Source organism: Oncorhynchus mykiss, chromosome 2 (genome assembly GCF_013265735.2).
Source record: "Oncorhynchus mykiss isolate Arlee chromosome 2, USDA_OmykA_1.1, whole genome shotgun sequence".
Classification (NCBI taxonomy): domain Eukaryota; kingdom Metazoa; phylum Chordata; class Actinopteri; order Salmoniformes; family Salmonidae; genus Oncorhynchus; species Oncorhynchus mykiss.
Window position 1 is genome coordinate 81,642,548 of NC_048566.1, and position 24,126 is coordinate 81,666,673.

General features: G+C 41.7%; 1 protein-coding gene across 1 annotated transcript in view; it reads right to left on the reverse strand.

Moving 5' to 3' along the window:
* Window positions 1-9,181: 9,181 nt before the first annotated feature.
* ces2b (carboxylesterase 2b) overlaps window positions 9,182-24,126 on the reverse strand; it is a 38,351-nt gene continuing 23,406 nt past the window's right edge. Inside the window, exons 13-25 of the mRNA XM_036956492.1 lie at window positions 23,936-24,115; window positions 22,202-22,402; window positions 21,850-21,988; window positions 18,740-18,873; window positions 17,642-17,795; window positions 17,354-17,458; window positions 17,130-17,231; window positions 16,135-16,275; window positions 15,341-15,418; window positions 15,087-15,234; window positions 12,581-12,730; window positions 9,786-9,858; window positions 9,182-9,697 (exon numbers count right to left, since the gene is read on the reverse strand). Of these exons, the coding sequence (XP_036812387.1) occupies window positions 9,514-9,697; window positions 9,786-9,858; window positions 12,581-12,730; window positions 15,087-15,234; window positions 15,341-15,418; window positions 16,135-16,275; window positions 17,130-17,231; window positions 17,354-17,458; window positions 17,642-17,795; window positions 18,740-18,873; window positions 21,850-21,988; window positions 22,202-22,402; window positions 23,936-24,115 (1,789 nt within the window). The 3' untranslated portion in view covers window positions 9,182-9,513. The remainder of the gene's footprint in view (window positions 9,698-9,785; window positions 9,859-12,580; window positions 12,731-15,086; window positions 15,235-15,340; window positions 15,419-16,134; window positions 16,276-17,129; window positions 17,232-17,353; window positions 17,459-17,641; window positions 17,796-18,739; window positions 18,874-21,849; window positions 21,989-22,201; window positions 22,403-23,935; window positions 24,116-24,126) is intronic.

Genomic DNA, 24,126 nt, shown 5'->3' on the forward strand with positions numbered 1-24,126 from the left:
ATACTGGCTATGTTGCTATGGCATATCAAGAGGGACAAACAGTAATACACTACCATTCAAACGTTTGGGGTCACTTAGGAATGTCCTTGTTTTTGAAAGAAAAACACTTTTTTGTCCATTAAAATAACATCAAGTTGATGATCAGAAATACAGTGTAGACATTGTTAATGTTGTAAATGACTATTGTAGCTGGAAACGGGTGATTTTTAATGGAATATCTACATAAAACCCTTTTGCAATTTTGTTAGCACAGCTGAAAACTGTTGTCCTGCTTAAAAATCTGCCGTTTCCCGCTACAATAGTAATTTACAACAGTAACAATGTCAACACTGTATTTCTGATCAATTTGATGTTATTTTAATAGACAAAAATGAGCTTTTCTTCCAAAAACAAGAACATTTCTAAGTGACCCCAAACTTTCGAATGTTAGTGTATATTGTTGCTTTTTTTTCTAGTTTTTCAAGTGAAGGTATTTTAAGGGTGTTTGCAAGCACAGAAGTACCCAGGCCAAATAGCCAAATGGTTTTGGGAATGGCCAGTAAAAGTTAACATTGATCCACTTAGGCAAAAAGGACAATGTCTGAGTTGAATTCAATAAGAGAAAATATGCTAAATGTAGAGTTGAAAATAAAGAGAAGGGAGAGCCAGAAAAGTTATGTTTGGGAAAGATTTTAAGTGTTAAAAGACGATGATAGCAGTGCCTATGTTATGTGTGATTGTGAGGCCCTATACAAATTAGACAGTCACAAGAAGGGGACTTCAAATAGGCCTATGGTACACCAAGATAACTGTAGCCTGCTGTTCAGATTGGTTAAATGGAAACTTAAATCTGGTCACTGACTAGGTCTATGACCTCTCCAGTGGTGGCTGGTGGGAGGAGCTATAGGAGGGGCTCATTGTAATGGCTTGAATGGAATACATGGAACGGAGTCAAATGTGGTTTCCATTTGTTTGAGTTTTATACCGTCCCAAAAATTCCATTCCAGCCATTACTATAGCTCCTCCCACCAGCCTCCTCTCTCATGTAATATTAAAGACTAACTCATGCATAATTATGTATTTCTTGCAGTAAAAGTATACACCAAATGTACATTTTGACTCAGGAACAGGAGTAGAGAGATTTTTTTCTTTCAGCATCTTGAAAGAATGTTAATGCACATTTAGGGACCATCTGTAGAGGTGCTATTATATCAGCATCATAAAAGCTGATCGTATTTCAACCACTTTAAATATGCATCCAAGCCAAACTGATATCTAATGAGAAACATGTTGGGTAGTTTTCACAGCTTCCTAATTCCTTACAACTGGTCAAACTGCTTTTTGAATTTTTTTCTCAAATCTTACCCATTTGTTTATTTTTATTTTTTTCATAGCATTTTCTTCCGGGTCCCAAAACTTCTTTGCTCCGCTTAAAAAGCAAAGAAAATGTTACTAATGTTCTATAATTTGAAATTTTTCTGGTGAGCAAGGGTTTATTTAGTCCTTTTGGGCAACATATAATGACAGAAGAGAATCTTATAGACAAGGTGAAAAACAAATAGCTTACCAAAATGTTGGAAACTATAAGCAAAATCATATCTAAATTGGGCCCCAAAAAATACTCCACCCCGTCAAAAAATAGTTCTGTCGTCTGACTGTAGCCTACAGGGTATTTTCTATTTTTGCCGGTCAGGGTTGGGTGCGGGCCTCAGATTTTCACTTCATCACCATAGGCCAGATCCCGACCTGAGTTAAGCGTGTGTAAATGGAACGTAATATTTTTATGCACTTTTCTCTCTTGAATTTAAGTCTGAGAATAGTGCTATTCACCTGCTATTTGTTTTGGGTGGATATTGAATAAATGAAGGTGTGGCGGAGGTGTGTCTACAGATATGCTGTATTCTGACTTTTACATAAATCCCAAATAATTCCAATGTGTCCACAGTGTTTTTTGCTCCCAACTAAAACAGTGCACGACAGGAAACTACCAGTGTGTACTAGCTATTGCTACTTACCATTTTCGCCCCTTCCTCTTCTGTGGGGTTTATCGGTGGTTGGCATCCAACGTTACAGTGCATTACCACCATCTACTGTACTAGAAGGCCCATGCCTCCTACCTATGTACTGGAGTCATAGCTTAAAAATGGACCCATAAAAGTATAAAGAGGGGTTCCTGCAGATGCAGGAATGCCCACATGCAGGAATTTCTCGAATTGCGGGCTGCAGTTGCACCCTTCTCAATAACTCCACCTCCATGCAAATATAAATGCACGTGTTTAATGATACAGTATCTATGCTGCAATAGTCTATGTGCCAGGGGGCTAGAGACAGTCTGTCCTATTTGGTGAAGTTCTCCTGTTTTATCTGTTGTCCTGTGTGAACTTAAGTATGCTCCTTCTAATTGTCCCATCTCTCTCTCTCTCTCTGAGGACCTGAACCCTAGGACCAGGCCTCGGGACTACCTGGCCTGATGACACCTGCCTGTCCCCAATCCACCTGGTCGTGCTGCTGATCCAGTTTCTGCTGTTTTGCCTGTGGCTATGGAACCCTGACCTGTTCACCAGAAGTGCTACCTTGTCGTGCTTGCTGCTCCAGTTTCAACTGTTCTTCCAGAGGCTATGGAACCCTGACTTGTTCACCAGACGTGCTACCATGTCTCGGACCTGCTGTTTTCTAACCTCTCTCTCGCCCTCCCACTCGCCCTCCCTCTCGCCCTCCCTCCCTATCTCACCTGCTCTCTCGACCTCTAGCCTGTAAAGTTGATGAAAAGCTGTGCCATTATGCAGAATTTAAATTGTATTGCCTTTTAACTTGAAGGAATGGTCACTTGAATGTCTTAATTATAGGCTACCCCAACTTTCTCTGTATCCTATTTATATCATGTTAAATATTAGTCACTATCAGTATCGACCTTTAGTAGGTATAATAAGAACACATATTCAACTGCCAATTTACTGTTAGTTCCCTTCAGTTGTGTCATGACTGTCCACGAGAATCCAAATAGGTCAGATCAGGTTTACAATGATTAACTTCAATCAGACCCCCTTTCACCCACAGAGCGGGAGGAAATAACTAGATGGGATTAACAACTCGTGTCCCGTTGTAAATCAAGGGGAGAAGATTCAGGTCTCCCGCTCCAATATTCACCAAAGGAATGTCCTTTGTTTCAAGATACTTTTCCCGCCGAAACTCTAACACGTTCAAAGCAAATACTGGAACAATATTTCTAACATAGAACGTGGGGAATGGTCAGAGGCGATCTATAGAACACTAATGTAATTTTGTTTGTTATTTTATGATGACATAAAATATGTTATAGGGGAAATACTGTAACTTGGAAAGTACACCCACTACCACACTATGTGTTGTGCATGTAATATAAAACATGATGAAAGTGTTTTTGTTATGAGGGGGATGTGACTTGAGAAGCTATAAGAGATCATTGTTTTTATATACCCGTGCACAGTAAGTAGCCACCGCCCTGAGTGAGGTCAGAGAGCATGTCAGCCTGACGGAACCTCCCCTTTCAAATAAACTGTATAAAATGATGGGTTAAGAAATGAACATGCTAGACCAGAAAAGTGGCAAGCTGCACATTTAAAGTGGTTTGAACTTTTAATATCAACACGAGGTAGAGACAATAAACTCACCTCAGCCACCGTGCTTCTACATCTGCATTGCTTGCTGTTTGGTGTTTTAGGCTGGGTTTCTGTACAGCACTTTGACATCGGCTGATGTAAAAAGGGCTTTATAAATACATTTGATTGATTGATACTACTCTGCTCAAACCATCGTATTACTCTACTCTCATCACTCCACTGGGAACCGTCAACACGGCTGGCTAGCCTATCTTCAAAGAAGCATCTTCAAGAGCGAATTGAAGGAAAATAAATTATGTAGTTCTGTTCAGGACTGCACGACAAGTCACCGGATACCGGACAACTACAGAGGAGAACAACAGTAGAAGACTTGTTGGAACCCTTTTGGACAATCAGAGCCTTACAAGCGTGCCGCGAAAAGGCCCAACTCCTTTTCCACCGAGAGAGACCCACGGTGGACTCAGGCATTTCATGTAAATACATTCATGATTTCTTACTCAAAGCGGGCAGTGGTTCGTGTGCAAAGTCTATGGTTACTGTAGGTGAGTGTTGTTTCTAAATGTACCAATGTTAAGTGTTTCTGTCTCTCTCACCCTCACCATCTCTTTTGTAACAAGCAGCCATATTGTTGTCATTCTGCTAGGGACCTGTTTTTAACTTAAGCGTGTATGTTTATCCTGTGTTGCCATTTAATTAGCTAGTAATAAATAATTAAACCAATTTGTGTAGTACTGAATTAGTAAGGCTCTGGTTTTTGCAGATGCAAGGAGGTGATGACTGTTCAGAATGGTGATATGATACGAGGTTATAAATAATAAGTTGACTGTTTATAGATGTGATAGGTAAAGACCTTTTAGAGTTTAATTCGGGAGATGGTAACTCTTTAAAGAAACACTCTCGTGGTGCCCCAGATCCTAATGAGTTCATTGTTTACATGATTAATTTAAATCCTGTAACAATTAAACATAGTTAGTTTATTAGATAAATAACAGTCCTCAGATTGTTAGTCAAGTCACGACAGCTGGTGTAGCCTACATTATCATTCAATATAATTACATTGTTTCTTTAACTTAATTTGCTTCCCCTGTAAACGCCATCACAGCCATGTGGTTGTTGCTGAGGATCATTTGTAACAGTTGATAATATAAAAAAAAAGACGTTCTAATTAAACCGTTATGGTGCGGAACGCAGATCAAGCCGTAACTGTTTGAAGTCGATGCATGGCGCAATACTTGGCTGTGTCATCACACAGTAACCACACATGGTTAGTGCAGGCAATAGATGAGGGTATAGTCTACTTTTGAACACTAATCTACCTATTATATTTATATGTACACTAATCTTCCAACATTACCATGGGTTAAAAAACAATGTAGCAATTTTTTGAATGAATTCCAACCATAATTTTCTTTATTTTGTGCGTAAAGGCTCTCCAAACCTGTTTTTATTATTCATAAATACTTTCCAAACCCTAAATAATCTACAAGAACAAAGTATTTTTTAAATCTATCAATTGGTGGTGAAACTGAGATGAATATGCATATATTTAGATGGCTTTCTTTCATTGATCCCTAATATTCTGAACCTTTTCTCTTCATGTATTCTATTGAGTCTGTCAACAGAATTTGAACTGAAAGTATTTAAAGGGATTTAAAGGGGTGGCTAAGATAAATGCACTTAGGCACCTTCATAAGGCAAGTCTGAATACCAACTACTGGGAAGTGCATTGGAAAGGCATGCATAAGAAATGCGTAATTTCCTAAATCGTAATCTGGCCCATACACAGTGCCTTCGGAAAGTATTCAGACCCCTTGATTTTTCTCACATTTTGTCAGGTTACAACCTAATTCTTAAAAAAATGTTTTTTAAATCCCCTCATCAATCTACACACAATATCCCATAACAACAAAGCAAAAACAGGTTTTAAGAAATATTAGCAAATTAATTACAAATAAAAATGGAAATATCACATTTACATAAGTATTCAGACCCTTTACTCAGAACTTTGTTGAAGCTCCTTTGGCAGCGATTAAAGCCTTGAGTCTTCGGTATGACGCTACAAGCTTGGCATACCTGTATTTGGGTAGTTTCTCCCATTCTGTTCTCTACAGATCCTCTCAAGCTCTGTCAGGTTGGATGGGGAGCGTTGCGGCACAGCTATTTTCAAGTCTCTCCAGAGATATTCGATCGGGTTTAAGTCCGGGCTCTGGCTGGGTCGCTCAATGACATTCATAGACTTGTCCCGAAGCCACTCCTGCATTGTCTTGACTGTGTGCTTAGGTTCGTTGTCCTATTTGAAGGTGAACCTTTGCCCCAGTCTGAGGTTCTGAGCAGTCTCGAGCAGGTTTTCATCAAGAACCTCTCTATAGTTTGCTCTGTTCATCTTTCCCTTGATCCTGACTAGTCTCCCAGTCCCTGCCTCTGAAAAACATCCCCACAGCATGATTCTGCCACCACCATGCTTCACCGTAGGGATAGTGCCAGGATCTCCAGGCGTGATGCTTGGAATTCAGGTCAAAGAGTTCAATCTTGGTTTCATCATACCAGAGAATCTTGCTTCTCATGGCTTGAGAGTCTTTAGGTGCCTTTTGGCAAACTCCAAATGGGCTGTCATGTGCCTTTTACTGAGGAGTGGCTTCCGTCTGGCCACTCCATCATAAAGGCCTGATTGGTGGAGTGCTGCAGAGATGGTTGTCCTTCTGGAAGGTTCTCACATCTTCACAGATGAATTCTAGAGCTCTATCAGAGTGACCATCGGGTTCTTGGTCACCTCCCTGACCAAGGCCCTTCTCCCCTGATTGCTCAGGCCACTGTGTTCTTGGGGACCTTAAATGTTCCAGAAATGTTTTGGTACCCTTCCCCAGATATGTGCCTTGACACAATCCTGTCTCGGAGCTCTATGGACAATTCCTTCGACATCGTGGCTTGGTTTTTGCTCTGACATGCACTGTCAACTGTCCCCGTCATTTGCGTGAAGAGAATACAGAGAAAAAGGAGGAGATCTGGCTGGGTTATGGGAATTCGTAGGCGAGCGAGTAAAACGAAAATGCCGTCCATTCTATTGGCAAACATGCAATCATTGGAAAATAAAATTGATGATCTACGAGCAAGATTAATCTACCAACGGGACATTAAAAACTGTAATATCTTATGTTTCACAGAGTCGTGGCTGAACGAAGACATGAACATCATACAGCTGGTGAGTTTTACACTGTATAGGCAGGATAGAACAGTAGCCTCTGGTAAGACAAGGGGAGGCGGTCTATGTATATCTGTAAACAACAGCTGGTGCACGATATCTAAGGAAGTCTTGAGGTTTTGCTCGCCTGAGATATAGCATCTCATGATAAGATGTAGACCACACTATTTACCTAGAGCGTTTTCATCTGTATTTTTCGTAGCTGTCTATATGCCACCACAGACTGATGCTGGCACTAAGGCCACACTCAATGAGCTGTATACCGCCTTAAGGAAGGAAAACGCTCATCCAGAGGCGGCGCTCCTAGTGGCCGGGGACTTTAACGCAAGAAAACAAATCCGTTTTACCAAATTTCCACCAGCATGTTAAATGTGCAACCAGAGGGGAAAGAAACTCTAGACCACCTTTACTCCACACAAAGGGATGCGTACAAAGCTCTCCCTTGCCCTCCATTTGGCATATCTGACAATAATTCTGTCCTCCTGATTTCTGTTTAGAAGCAAAAATTAAAGCAGGAAGCACCAGTGACTCGGTCAATAAAACAGTGGTCAGATGAAGCAGATGCTAAGCTACTGTTTTGCACAGACTGGAATATGTTCCGGGATTCTTCCGATGGTATTGAGGAGTACACCACATCAGTCACCAACATCATCAATAAGTGCATCAATGATGTCGTCCCCACAGTGACTGTACGTACATACCCCAACCAGGAGCCATGGATTACAGGCAACATCCGCACTGAGCTAAAGGGTAGAGCTGTCACTTTCAAGGAGTGGGACTCTAACCTGGAAGCTTATAAGAAATCCCGCTATGCCCTCCGATGAACCATCAAACAGGCAAAGCGTCAATACAGGACTAAAATTGTACTACACCGGCTCCGATGCTCGTCGGATGTGGCAGGGCTTGCAAACTATTAGAGACTACAAAGGGAAGCACAGCCGAGAGCTGCCCAGTGACACAAGCCTACCAGACGAGCTAAATTACTTCTATGCTCGATTCGATGCAAGTAACACTGAAACATGCATGAGAGCATCAGCTGTTCCGGGCGACTGTGTGATCACTCTCTCTACAGCAGATGTGATTAAGACCTTTAAACAGGTCAACATTCACAAGGCTTCAGGGCCAGATGGATTACCAGGAAGTGTACCCCGAGCATGTGCTGACCAACTGACATTTTCAACCTCTCCCTGTCTAAGTCTGTAATACCAACATGTTTCAAGCAGAGCACCATAGTCCCTGTGCCCAAGAACACTAAGGTAACTTGCCTAAATGACTACCGACCCGTAGCACTCACGTTTGTAGCCATGAAGTGCTTTGAAAGGCTGGTCATGGCTCACATCAACACCATTGTCCCAGAAACCCTAGACCCACTCCAATTTGCATACCGCCCTAACAGATCCACAGATGACGCAATCTCTATTGCACTCCACACTGCCCTTTCCCACCTGGAAAAAAGGAACACCTATGTTCCGACGAGACAGCCTATATGGAGGAGGTCAGAGACCTGTCCGTGTGGTGCCAGGATAACAACCTCTCCCTCAATATGATCAAGACAAAGACAAAGGAGATGATTGTGGACTACTGGAAAAGGAGGACTGAACATGCCCCCATTCTCATCGACAGGACTGTAGCAAAACAGGTTGAGAGCTTCATGTTCCTTGATGTCCACATCACCAACAAACTAACATGATCCATGCACACCAAGACAGTCATGAAGAGGGCACGACGAAACCTATTCCCCCTCAGGACACTGAAAACATTTGGCATGGGTCCTCAGATCCTGAAAAGGTTCTACAGCGGCACCATCAAGACCATCCTGACTGGTTGCATCACTGCCTGGTATGGCAAATGCTCGGCATATGAACGAAAGGCACTACAGAGGGTAGTGCGTACGGCCCAGTACATCACTGCAACCAAGTTTCCTGCCATCCAGGACCTCTACACCAGCCGGTGTCAGAAGAAGGCCCTAAAAATTGTCAAAGTCTCCAGCCACCATAGTCATAGACTGTTCTCTCTGCTACTGCATGGCAAGCAGTATCAGAGGGTCACATCTAGGTCCAAGAGGTTTCTAAACAGCTACTTTCCCCAAGCCATAAGACTCCTGAACATCTAATCAAATGCCCCTCCCCCCCAAGGTGGACTCCAATCAAGTTGTAGAAACATCTCAAGGATGATCAATGGAAACAGGATGCACCTGACCTCAATTTCGTGTCTGAATACTTATGTAGATAAGGAATTTCATTTTTTTATAAAAGTGCAATTTTTCTTTAGATAAAAACCTGTTTTCACTTCGTCATTTTGGGGCTTAGTTTGTAGATTTTTTAGTTTCACAGAAAATATCCAAGGCATGTCATGCTCGCTACGACTAGAGCCCCCTCAAATAATTCCAGTGAATAGCAATGGGTTGGAAAATGAACAGTCGGTTTTATTCAATGAACAGTACAATTTGGAAATTCTCCATGTAATGCTATAAAATCAACTTGGATTAGTAAGAATCAATGGGGTATCTCACTGTAGAATAATGTTTCCTTAAAATTTTATCTGAGATTCTATTCATACAGTACATTCAGTGCATCCAAATTATTGTTAAATTGTGCTCTAGGTCATGTACACTGTGCTCATGATCATGCAATGCCTGCAGATTTAAATTGTTAGCAATAATACTGTACATTTGAAGTTTGATTTCAGTTAACAGTCTGAGTTGATAAATAAAAAAAACTTTTGAGATGATGAGCCTTACAGCTCGCTGTGCTTAATCTTCTCTTGAACCAAATGCACTTTCTCAGGGAGGATCTTTGTCATGAAGGTGAAGCGGTCCCTCTTCAGGTGTTGACCAGGTACCTGCTCCAGCCCTATCCCCAGGTAATCTCCTTCTGGTCCGTACTGTGGCCACTGAACCAGGCCGACCCCGTTGGGAGACCTAAACACAGTGAAGTTAATAACATATAACTGTTACCTATTATTTTTGTTTAAACAATGTGTTTTAAAAACATAGAACAAGCTCCTACCCTGTACGAGCAAAGTTGCCCCAGTAACTCATCATGATTCCGCTTAGCTGTTCATCTTCCTCTGTACATAAGGCTGAAAGAAAAAAATTCAGAGTTAGTAAACTCAGCAAAAAAATAAACATCCCTTTTTCAGAACCCTGTCTTTCAAAGATAATTATTCAAAATCCAAATAACTTCACAGATCTTCATTGTAAAGGGTTTAAACGCCGTTTCCCATGCTTGTTCAATGAACCATAAACAATTAATGAACATGCACCTGTGGAAATGTTGTTAAGACACTAACAGCTTACAGACGGTAGGCAATTAAGGTCACAGTTATGAAAACTTAGGACACTAAAGAGGCCTTTCTACTGACACCAAAAGAAAGATGAACAGGGTCCCTGCTCATCTGCGTGAACGTGCCTTAGGCATGCTGCAAGGAGGCATGAGGACTGCAGATGTGGCCAGGGAAATAAATTATAATGTCAGTACTGTGAAAGACAGCGCTACAGGGAGACAGGGCGGACAGCTGATCATCCTGGCAGCGGCAGACCACGTGAAACAACACCTGCACAGGATCGCTACATCCGAAAATCACACCTGCGGGGCAGGTACAGGATGGCAACAATAATGGCTTGAGTTATACCAGGAACGCACAATCTCTCCATCGGTGCTCAGACTGTCCGCAATAGGCTGAGAGAGGTTGGACTGAGAGCTTGTCGGCCTGTTGTAAGGCAGGTCCTCACCAGACATCACCGGCAACAACGTCGCCTATGGGCACAAACCCACTGTTGCTGTACCAGACAGGACTGGCAAAAAGTGCTCATCACTGAAGAGTCGCGGTTTTGTCTCACCAGGGGTGATCGTCGGATTCGCGTTTATCGTCAAAGGAATGAGCATTACACTGATGCCTGTATTCTGGAGCGGGATCGATTTGGAGATAAGGGTCCGTCATGGTCTGGGGCGGTGTGTCACAGCATCATTGGACTGAGCTTGTTGTCATTGCAGGCAATCTCAACGCTGTGCGTTACAGGGAAGACATCCTCCTTCCTCATGTGGTACCCTTCCTGCAGGCTCATCCTGACATGACCATCCAGCATGACAATGCCACCAGCCATACTGCTCGTTCTATGTGTGATTTCCTGCAAGACAGGAATGTCAGTGTTCTGCTATGGCCAGCAAAGAGCCCGAATCTCTATCCCATTGAGCACGTCTGGGACCTGTTGGATCGGAGAATGAGAGCTAGGGCCATTCCCCCCAGAAATGTCCAGGAACTTGCTGGTGCATTGGTGGAAGAGTGGGGTAACATCTCACAGCAAGAACTAGCAAATCTGGTGCAGTGCATGAGGAGGAGATGCACTGTAGTACTTAATGCAGCTGGTGGCCACACCAGACACTAACTGTTACTTTTGAATTTGACCCCTCCTTTGTTCAGGGACACATTATTCCATTTATGTTAGTCACATGTCTGTGGAACTTGTTCAGTTTATGTCTCAGTTGTTGAAACTTATGTTCATACAAATATTTACACATGTTAAGTTTGCTGAAAATAACCGCAGTTGACAGTGAGATGACGTTTATTTTTTTGCTGAGTTTAGCTAGTTAGTGGTGAGTGCTTATGACATAGACTACATGACCAAAACTATGTGGACACCTGTTCGCCAAATATCTCATTCCAAAATCATGGGCATTAATATGTAGTTGGTCTCCCCTTTGCTGCTACAAACAGCGTCCACTCTTCTGGGAAGGCTTTCCACTAGATGTTGGAAAATTGCTGAGGGGACTTGCTTCCATTCAGCCACAAGAGCATTAGTGAGGTCGGCACTGATGTTGGGCGATTATGCTTGGCTCGCAGTCAATTAATCCAAAACGTGTTCAATGGGGTTGAGGCCAGTATTCTGTGCAGGCCAGTCAAGTTCTTCCACACCGATCTCAACAAACCATTTCTGTATGGACCTCGCTTTGTGCACGGGGGCATTGCAATGTTGAATCAGGAAAGGGCCATCCCCAAACTGTTGCCACAAAGTAGGAAGCACAGAATTGTCTAGAATGTCATTGTATGCTGTAGTGTTAAGATTTCCCTTCACTTGAACTAAGGGGCCTAGAATGAAAAATAGCCTCAAACCATTATTCCTCCTCCACCAAACTTTACAGTTATCACGAATTCATAGTGCTCCGCCAAACCCAGATTCGTCCGTCGGACTGCCAGATAGTGAAGGGTCATTCATCACTCCAGAGAATGCATTTCCACTGCTCCAGAGTCCAATAGCGGCGAGCTTTACACCACTCCAGCCGACACTTGGCATTGTGCATGTCTTAGGCCGCTCGGCCATGGAAACAATTTCATGAAGCTGCTTCCAGAGGCAGTTTGGAACTCGGTAGTGAGTACTGTAACCGAGGACAGATGATTTTTACGCATTTCAGCACTCGGCAGTCCTGTTCTGTAAGCTTGTGTGTCCTACCACTGTTGCTCCTAGACATTTCCACTTCACAAAAACAGCTCTTACAGTTGACTGGGGCAACTCTAGCAGGGCAGAAATTTGACAAACTGACTTGTTGGAAAGGTGGCATCCTATGACGGTGCCGTGTTGAAAGTCACTGAGCTCTTCCGTATGGCCATTCTACTGCCAATGTTTGTATATGGAGATTGCATGGCTGTGTGCTCAATTTGATATACCTGTCAGCAACGGGTGTGGCTGAAATAGCTGAATCCACAAATTTGAAGGGGTGTCCACATACTTTTGTATATATAGTGTACATTATTTATGGCAAAGATCAGGGGTATTGCAGGTAGAGTTGGTAGAGTATTTCTTTACCATCAACTGTAACATGTGATGTTGTGAAGCAGTATCCAAAAACAAACATAAGCTCATCTCCATGGTCAGACCCAACGAAACTCGGCCTCATCTTCTTAAGCATGCTGGGAGTTTGCTGGAACTCATACAGGTACATAGGCACACCTGCATCTGTTGTGTGGGACAAGACAATAACAATTATGGAAAGATTGCACACAACCATCTCGACAAACTAAGAACATTGATGAAACATAACTGCAAGCAGCCATGGCAGGGTTCGAACTATGGCCCCACAATCAAGAGAAATTGGACACATCACTCTAGGATGAGCTGCTTCTGTACTCTTACCATGCATGCCGAATATGAGAACTAAAAATCTAACAGATCATGCAATATGCTTTTGATGTACAGGTTACTGCCAAAATAAAGGAAACACTTGAGTAAATGAGTGACACAAAGTATATTGAATGCAGATGCTTCCACACAGGTGTGGTTCCTGAGTTTATTAACATCCCGTCAAGCTTAGGGTCATGTATCAAAATGTCCAGTTGGCCGTTCTTTTGGCTACCATGGCTAGACTTTGAAAGAAGGGTCTCACGGGAGCATAGGGGGGTTTAAAGTGTGTGTGTGTGTCTCAGTCACCAGATCTCAACCCAATTGAACAGCGGCGCCTGAGACAGCGTTTTCAAACAAAACGATGATGGAATTTTTTGTGGAGGAATCCTTCCATTAGAGTTCCAGACATTTGTAGAATCTATGCCAAGGCGCATTGAAGCTGTTCTGGTGGCTTGTGATGGCCCAACACGTTATTAAGTCACTTTACGTTGGTGTTTCCTTTATTGCTGCAGTTACCTGTATTTTGGACAATTTTTATGATGTTGAGTACTTTAAACATCTTCTTCTCCAGAACTACTGGACCAATTGGTACCAAGTTTGGTATATAGCTTCTATAGAAGCACATCTTTTTTCCCCCAGACTCTACCTTAAACAACATGGCCACTATAAGCAAATGAGCTTGCATAATTGTTCTTTCCTGTCCCAACAGCGCCATCATAAGGTCAAACCTAGACTCACATCTCTGAGCATGTTTGAAAAATTGAATTGCCAGGTCAAATAGATCAAGAGATATAGCGCCACTGTATGGTGGATCTCAATGTGCGTGCTTATGTTGAGTCTTAATAGTGTGTATCAAGTTTTGTTACAATACACATTTTTGTGTCTGATTTATATGCATTTATGTGCCAGACAACGTCCTTGTTAATGTTTATTGGCAAGTAGCGGCCATGTTGTTAGACTAACCTTGGTCCATAGATGCTATATATCAAGTTTCGTGCAGATCGGTCATTTGGTGCCGAGTATTAGCGTTAAGTGTTAAAAAAAAAATTAAACACGGCGGAAACTCCATCATATTGGGTTCTTGAGGCAAATTTGTTTCATGTTATGAGACGGATCAATGTACCAAATTTCAGGACTCTAGGTCACACTGGGTAAGGGCTTGACCTTTCAAAAATGTGCATTTTCTTTTTTTTACCCCTTTTTTCTCCCCAATTTCGTGGTATCCAATTGGTAGTAGTTACAATCTTGTCTCATCGCTGCAACTCCCGTATGGACTTGGGAGAGGCGAAGGTCGAGAGCCATGCGTCCTCCGAAATACAACCCAACCTAGCCGCACTGCTTCTTGTTGACACAACGCACATCCAACCCGGAAGCCAGCTGCACCAATGTGTCGGAGGAAACACCATACACCTGGCGACCTGGTCAGCGTGCACTGCGTCCGGTCCGCCACAGGAGTCGCTGGTGTGCGATGAAGGAATATCCCTGCCGGCCAAACCCTCCCTAACCCGGACGACGCTGGGCCAATTGTGCGTAGCCCCATGGAGCTCCCGGTCGTGGCCCGCTGCGACAGAGCCTGGGTTCGAACCCAGAATCTCTGGTGGCACAGCTAGCACTACGATGCAGTACCTAAGACCACTACGCCACCCGGGAGTCCCCCCCCCCCCCCAAAAAAGTGAATTTTCAATTGCGTGTTATAGCGCCACCATGTGGCCAATTGGCATGGCATTGCGTGAGGGTTGTGGCCCATGACTCTTTACCATCATGCAGGGTTGCATCCTCCTAGGCCTTATTATCTCACAGGAATTTGTATTTTTTCACCAAATTAATTAATAACAATCAATGGCAACAAATACAATAGGGTTTCACCCAGCTTAGCTCCTTGAACCTCTAATAATTAATTGATTAAAAGGGAAATTCAGGATTTTCCAACTTGATTTACAAGAGTTTCACTACGCCCGCAATAACATTTGCTAAATATGTCTATGTGACCAATAAAATGTATTTGATGTCAGATGGAGTTGATTTGGTCATGATGAAATTATGACCCCTATCACTTCCATTGATTTTATCTAGCAGTGACTGAAGTTTAAACTTGTAGCGGCTTGGATTAGAGTTTCTCCTGGCCCATTGACTACTTTCAGGATGAGGAAACATCTACATCCACTTTAATGTCCTTGACTCCTGAGCTTACCTCTGTGGAAGCCTGCTGTTTTAAGAGCAGGAATGGTAAACAAAGCATCCCCAACCAGCTCAATGAACCCATCACGGTTTTTAATCCGATCTCCAGAGGTTCCCAGGTATTCATCTGCTATCAGCTCAGTTATCCACTGATCCTTAGGCTGAATGAGACAAAGGCCATTCAGCGTAGCCACATCATGCATTGTAATCAGTAATGAGGCATTTCATCTGAGCAATTTCTTGGCAGGTGTGACTGCATATATTTACATCAGGGTAACATAATGCCAAAAGAGGCATGACCTGCTCCCGGTCTATTCCATCCACCCAACCAGGAGGTGCCATCATCTAGGGAGTACAAGGAGTACAACATTCAACCATTGTAATTGGAAAATGAAAATCAAGTCAGTGACACTGTCACTCTTAAAGGGATAGTTCTGGATTTTTGCAATGAGGCCTTTTATCTACTTCCCCAAATTCAGATGAACTCGTCGATACCATTTTTATGCATCTCAATGCAGTTTGAAAGAAGTTGCTAATTAGCTCTAGTCAATGACTGGAAGTCTATGGGAACAGCTAACATGCTAGTTAGAATTTACTTGCGAAACTACCTTTATGTACCTTCATATTGGATGCAGATACATAAAATGGTATCCACGAGTTCATCTGGCTCTAGGGAAGTAGATATAAAGGGCATTGCAAAAATTCCAAACTATCCCTTTAAAACATGTGTCGCTCAATGTAACGACATTGTATTAACATTTTACACAGTACGAGTGGAACGTTTTTTTGTTATTACAAAAGTGAAAGTGACCTCCCCTCATACCACTTGTATATTAATAAAAACATTACTACATTCCTATGCATTTGAAAAACAATTGCTAAAGAATGATATAACATGTTAATATGGCCTAAAGCTGTAACTGTAGTTGATGAAACCGTCCCTAATTAGCAGAAAGAACAACTTTCTGTTAACTTAATGTTCTTAACTTAAAGTGTTATCCAAGTCACATCCAATATTCAGTTGTTATGCATATTAAAATACATGTTCAATGCTGACTTACGTTCGCCAGTAGCCAACCTTCATCAGTATTGGTGCCCGTCAGAAACGGCACCTTGTGCATCTCGTGGTTATGGAAAGTCTCAGTCAACAACTTGGGCAGGAAATGCCCACCAACAGTCACACCTATTCGCAACATTTTGTTCTTTAAAAAGACAAATGTTGAGAACATAATTATTCAGGGGCTGCCAGATAAAAAGTGCAAAATCACACTGCATTCAAGCAGTATGCCTCTGGGGAAAGTTTAAGCTCAGTACTCGCTCACAAATATGGCTCGCTGGAAAACACTGTAGGCTATGTTGGGCCGGCTTTAGCCTTTTGGATGCCCTAAACGAGATTTGGTTGTGGGGCTTCACACCTTGTGGCAAAATATGTTGGTGGCCCCCCTCTTGATGGTGGAGATAAATATTTTATTTTTAAAGTACATTTCCAGCAATTCTACACATTATGCCATAAGGTGTAGAGAAAATACTGCAGTTTCAAAGCACAATTTCTGCAATTCTACACATTTTGCCATGGGGGGGAGAGAAAATATTGTAATTTTAGAACAGTCAAGCAAACATATTCATTTTGCCATGGGTCAAAGATAAAAAATGTAGATTTACAGCAAATTTTCTGCAATTCTACCCATTTTGCCATTGGGTGGAAATCCATTTGTGCAGTTTTAAAGCTAATTTCCTGCAATTCTACACATTTTGTAATGACTTATGCCATGTTAATGTGATATACGAGTGAAAATGACTAACAAAATCCTTGTCGATATTCGGCCATGATTACTACAAGTTTAGAAAACTGGCTAGACTAGCTACTAATCTAAAAATGTTAACAAGAGAAAATGGCACCTGGTGTATTCTACTATTCTTACTCTCAATAGTAAGCAGAGACCCCGACTGAGTTACAAAAAAAGAAAAAGCTAATATAACTAAGCCTAAAAGTTTGTTGTGGCTTTTATAATCAGAGAACAGTGCTCAAATAATTCTGGTGTCCAGGACATCTCACCTGTTTATGAACATTAACTATGTCATCAGCAGTCAACTTCTCCACACAGTCTGCAATCTGCTCTGTGTTGCTGCTGTTACAGCCCAATGTGGTTGCCACCATCTATGACACAAACAAAATAATCACTTGCCATGGTTGTGATGAAAAATAGGAAATTGATGGTGTGATGTATACCTATGACAGTGTTTACCTTTTTTTTGTGGCGAGAAAGAGTTTGAAAATACCTGGGCCACAGACAGGGGGTCGGAATTTATGATAGCGTCCATAGCTGCAGTACCACTCTCAGCTATCGCACGATGGAACAGACCAGCAGACAACGGTGAATGAAGCTAGCAAAAAAGAGAACATGTTTAGAGCCTGTTCAACAGCACAAACAATCTATGTCTGTATATGTGTGTGTGCGCTTCTGTGTAGGTGCGTTTCTGTGTGTGTGCGCTTATGTATGTTTGTGCATGTGTGTGTGTGTGTGTGTGTGTGTGTGTGTGTGTGTGTGTGCGTGCGTGTGCCCTCACCAGTAATGATACACTCACTCCACCAGCAGACTCTCCAAATATGGTGACCGACTTGGAGTCGCCCCCAAAGTTGTGGATGTGCTCCTGGACCCACCGCAAGGCTTCCACCTGGTCAAGTAGTCCCATGTTCCCTGGGGCATACTTGTCTCCTGTGCTGTATGGAAGAGATGGGAAACTTAAGTCAAATAATGTCTTCAACATAGACCCAAAACAGGTGAAATAGACATCAAATACACTCATTAACTATGTCACCAAAACTTTACAATGTTGATCAGTGGTGGAAAAAGTACCCAATTGTTATACTTGAGTAAAAGTAAAGATACCTTAATAGAAAATGACTCAAGTGAAAGTCACCCAGTAAAACCCTACTTGAGTAAAAGTTTAAAAGTATTTGGTTTTGAATATACTTAAGTATCAAAAGTAAATGTAATTGCTAAAATATACTTAAGTATTAAAAGTAGAATTATAAATCATTTCAAATTCCTTATATTAAGCAAACCAGATGGCACGATTATTTTTTCTTTTTGTATTTACAGATAGACAGGGGCACACTCCAACACTCAGACATAATTTACAAACAAAGCATTTGTGTTTAGTGACTCAGTCAGATCAGATACAGTAGATATGACCAGGGATATTCTCTTTAAGTGCGTGAATTAGACCCTTTTCCTGTCCTGTTAAGCATTCCAAATGTAATTAGTACTTTTGAGTGTCAGGGAAAATGTAAAAGTAAAAGTTGTCAAATATAAATAGCAAAGTACAGATACCCCAAAAACGACTTATGTAGTACTTTAAAGTATTTTTTCTTAAGTACTTTATACCACTGGTGTTGATCCTGAAAACCCATTGGTCATTAAGAATGAAAGCCTATCCAACTGACATACAAGAGACAAAATTCACAAATTCTAAAGCACAAGAGCAGAGTCATGTCTTAAGTATAAAACTAACAGTGAATCAATGATTCATGCCTTCTGAGAGTGCTATAAAGTCAAAACATGATCGGCAGAGGTAGATTTCTTTTTTAAAGGTGTTGTGCCAAATGTTTGTCAATGACGGCTGCAGAAAAGTTGGTTCCAATTGTGTGTGGTTCAGTCTTACCTGAAGAACCCCAGCAGTCCCAAACGGTATTGGATCACCACCACAACCACATCCTGGTATGCAGCCAAAGCAGAACCATCATATGTTGATGCAGAACCCATGGTGAATCCGCCACCATGGATCCAAACCATGACCTGAGAAACACAAGCAATACATACTGATCATCTGAACACAAGCTGTACCAGAGTGATTGATGATTAATTGATTAGTGGCCTACCTTTTGTAGGCCCGCGCATCAATTTCCCCCCAAAAAACATTTAGTTGTTTTTTTAGGAACTCAGTCTGGGTCTCAACTTACTGTTAAGAGTTAGAATAGTAGAATACACAATGTGCAATTTCAAACTTCTGTTGTGCATCAGCAGTTTTTATCTTGTTAGGTCAGTCACTGACTTTACATCTGCATTGCTCACTTTTGGGGGTTTTAGGCTGGGTTTCTGTATAAGCACTTCATGACATCTGCTGATGTAAAAAGGGCTCAATAAATACATTTGATTGATTGAATGACAATCCAAAAAAAATTTATTAGATTGGAAAATTAGTCTAGCAGCCAGCTATCTAAATTTGTAGCAATCATGGTTGAATTACCAACTGGGTTGCACCCATTGATTTTGTTAGTCACCCTCACTCATATAATATATTCAAAACTATGAACATTTCTCTCCACCCCATGGCAAAATGAGTAGAATTGCATGAAACGAATTGCTAAATCTTCTTTTCGCTGTCAAGAGTATTTTGCTAAGCAAGATGGAGGTGCCCCTCAACAAACTTTTGCTTAGGGCCCCAAAATGCTAGCGGCAGTTCTGACTGCATGTATGGGTATGGATGAGGGTGTCATGACGTTGGCTTGATGGGGGAGGTTTATGACCCCCATAAATACCTTTCCCCTTTTTCTCTCTCCACTCTACCGATGTGACTATTGAAAATCCCTTTGTTAACAGGGAGAGTCTGGTGACATCAAAAGATGGGAAATAGAACCATATTTTGGTTGGTACTTAAGGAATATGAGATCAGTTGTTGTCTGAGACATTATTACTAATGACAGGATGTTAAGGGAATTTTTATCAATGATGACTAATTATGTATACATTTCAATCAGGACTGACTAGTCCAAATGCTATTATGTACTGTACACAATGAATTTTCTCTCCTGCTCCCATTCCAAATTGTATATAATATAGTCAGGAGTTTAGTAACAATGACGGTCTGTTCCTTTGTACAAATGAATGAACTATCTCCAGACTGTCTAGAATGCTGATTTACAATGACTGACCTTGGCTTCAGGTGAGGAGGCAAGGCTCGAGAACTATAGGGCCTCTCTACCCGTGTAATGAAGAGAGAGAACATTTAGAAAACGCTGACGTCATTTTCAGTTTATAACCTGTGGAAAAATGTGTATGTACCAGTACTCTCTTGAATTAAACGCTGTTATCTGACTTTTAAGACTGGGGCTCTGTCCATTCTTAAAAATATATAGGGTCTTACAAACCCTTCGAATGCATTGACAGAGTATTTAATTCTGATTGGGAAATAATACAGAGGAATTTAGAATTCCTTCAACACAGGATGACATAAACTGTATCTTGGAAAGTCGACACATTCTAGTTATCAGATTCACATGGAATGCAATTTGTGCAATTTAAATGATTAAATATGAAACTATTTGTGAAAAGATTAAATGTAATTTTAGCTTCTTAATGAGAGAACGGTTTGTCAGAAGAACACCACTCTGCTCACTCAGAGGCCCCGCCCATATGAACAGACACTGGGTGTAAACTATGAAACACAGCCCTCTCTCCCAATCCTATATAAGCCCCTTGACGAAAATGTAACTTTCTGTTCCGAGGACGTTAGGGCAACGGTCCTATGTTAAAAGGGCTCAGATAATAACCTGTTCCAAGGACGTATGGACTTGAGATCCCCACGTTGAAAGGACAAAGACCACCTACAGAACTAAGCCAACCTTAGAGAACCTAACAAAATTAGCATCAAATTTCAATGTGAAGGGGACAACCTACACGTCGGAAGGATGAATTTCAACTATACCAGCCAGAATATAGCATGGGCATATAGCATGGCAACTTGGTAGGAACTTTGAACTCTTATTCACTAAAGAAGTGATACCTCCTAGCCGTCGCGTTAGCGGAGCATCTGTAGACGTGGGCTCGGAGAGGACGGACAGAGTATCTTTTCTACCACAACACGACGGTACTACCAAGTATCCATTCTACCAACAGACATTCTTCAAAGGACAACCCGGCATCCCATCTACGACCAACCGATCGAAGCGCAGCTCAGAGTAAATATTTATTGCATTTTCCTTTTTCAAATGGGTGGTAATTTAGAATGCATAAGATACTGTATTTACAATAGAGTAGCTGCCTACGGCCCGATAGAGACATAGCTTCTCCCTTTGTTCCTTAGTCTTCCCGCTCTTTCATTTAAAATCCCACCCCCTTTCTTTGTGTAACCAGCTGTCATATCTGTTCTGTCCGCTAAGGACGTTTTCCTTTATGACATCAATTGTAATCAACATTCTGTGTATATGTAATTCTGTGTGATTATTTAGGTATTTAGTAAATAAATAATTAAACCAAATTTTGTATTGCTGATTTAACTTGTTAGCCAGGGTTTGTGAAGAATTTACAACTTTCAGATGAGACTAAACAAGGTGACGATTAAATATTGACTGCTATTGATGTAAAAGATTACTAGGTCTTTAAGAGGTTATTTGGAAGATAACAGCTCTATAAACATTATTTCGTGGTGCCCCAACTTTTTTTTTCTAGTTAATTACATTCACCTGATTCGCTTAATCAGGTAATATGAATTACAGAGAAACTATTTTATAGAATAGCACGTCATATCACTTAATCCGGCATAGCCAAAGACATGACAAGGGTAAGCAGACCCCCCAGCCACTGCGGCCCCTCATGATAAGTTCCGATTTACTTGTGGCCCCCAGCCCCATCAAAGTTGCCCATCTATGGCCTAGTTGAATCCTGTGTGGTAGTGCATGGCTAGAACAAATATGTGCACCTCTTTGGGTACCCAGGACCAAGACTTGATAACTTGATAAGTTATAATCTGTGTGTGTCTGCTATTAAACTTACAGGAAGCTTGGTATTCTCAGCAGGTTTAGCCGGGGTGTATATGTTGAGGTAAAGACAATCTTCTGACACTGCTGGGATTTCCACTTTGATTGACCAGTTGGACACAAAGTCTACTGTACGCTGTCTGTCTTGAAGACACCTGTAAAACACAGAACACCTTTTTAATATCCAAGTTTCTCTGCGCATTGTATAAGCCAGGTAGTGGTTTTCACATTCTGCTTGCCTCACTGTGTACATTGACTGTGCTTGATTAGTTGATTTTTCAAATTATTTACTGATTATTGATCTAACCTTTCTTCAACCAAGAACTTCCTTGAGATTAATTGTTTGTTCATGACCTTGCTGATCTTACATGAGAGGCTGCTGGGTGGCGTCCCTTACTCTCTCCCATCCCTCCACAGGCTGGGGTGGGGTCAGTCTCAGTGGGCCAACAGGTGGTTTGGCAAACGGCACACCCAGGTAGGCCTGTACCACAGTCTCCTTCCCCTTTACGCTCACATACTGCCCTCTCAGACCCCCCAGTTTGGTCTGGACCACCGGCCCAGTTTTTGGCCTGTTGAGAAATCCCCAGTTGACATTGCTTTACATGAACTCTGAATGATGTTCTTCAGTGGACAATGACAATGTCGGAGGTAAGGATACATTCAGAAAACACACAAGGACAGAGAAAGCAGGGAAGGCCATAAAACAACTAGAAATGCTCCACTTTACAAGAACAAAAGCCTTTCCGCTGAAAATAGTAGGCTTAAGAGCCCTGGCGGATGCCCTAAGATCCTAAAGGGACCAAGAGAATTAAGTCAAGTATGTCAAGTAGTCACTGTTTTAACTCAAGGAATTTCGTCAATCAAATGTTTCATTCCAGTAAGGAAATGGTATCTGTTTGGATCAGGGGTAATGAAAGGGAATAAAAGGAGTACACCCTTGTCCAAAACAAAGTCCCCAGCTCTTGACACCTTGAAGTTTTTCCCCACACATAAATTATACCAATGCGATTACAAATCGGATGAAGAGGAAGTACTGGATGAAACGGCATCCGACAAGGTCAGATTGCTCAAAACTCTAAATCACAAAGAAAGAAATGGTACTCAGTTGTCCCACGTCTCCCTGATATACAGTGCATTTGGAGAGTATTCAGACCTCTTGACTTTTTCCCCATTTTGTTACATTACAGTCGTATTCTAAAATGGATTAAAACCTACACACAATAATCCATAATGACAATGCAAAGAACAGGTTGACATTTTTGCACATTTATAAAAAAGAAAACATAAAAAACATCACATTTACATAAGTATTCAGACCCCTTACTCAGTACTTTGTTGAAGTACCTTTGGCAGCGATTACAGCCTCAAGTCTTGGCTTTGAAGCTACAAGCTTGGCACACCTGCATTTTCTCCTATTCATCTCTGCAGAGTTGGATGGAGAGCGTCGCTGCACAGCTATTTTCAGGTCTTTTCAGAGATGTTCGATCGGGTTAAAATCCAGGCTCTGGCTGGGCCACTCAAGGACATTCAGAGACTTGTCCCGAGGCCACTCCTGCGTTGTCTTGGCTGTGTGCTTAGGGTCATTGTCCTGTTGGAATGTGAACATTCACCCCAGTCTGAGGTCCTGAGTGCTGTGGAACAGATTTTCATCAAGATCTCTCTGAGCTCTAGCAAAATTCATTTGACCTCATGGCTTGGTTTTTGCTCTGACATGCACTGTCAATTGTAGGATCTTATATAGACAGGTGTGTCTTTCCAAATCATGTCCAATCACCTGAATTTACCACAGGTGGTCTCCAATCAAGTTGTAGAAACATCTCAAGAATGATCAATGGAAACAGGATTTACTTGGGCTCAATTTCGAGTCTCATAACAAAGGGTCTGAATACTTATGTAAATAAGGTATTTCTCTACCAAACTTTTTTTTAAACCTGTTTTCGCTTTGTCATTATGAGGAATTGTGTGTAGATTGATGAGGACATTTTTTATTTAACGCATTTTAGAATAAGGTTGTAACATAACAACAGGTGGAAAAAGGGAAGGGGTCTGAATACTTTCCGAATCCACCGTAAATTAACATAAATAAAAGAATGGCACCCTACAGATCACTTTGCTCCATCTTCTCTCGACCCAAACGTAGTTTCTCAGGAACAGTCTGTGTCAGGAAGGTGAAGCGGTCCCTCTTCAGGTGTTGACCAGGTACCTGCTCCAGCCCTATCCCAAGGTAATGTCCTTCTAGTCCATACTGTGGCCACTGAACCAGGCCGGCCCCATTAGGAGACCTACACACACA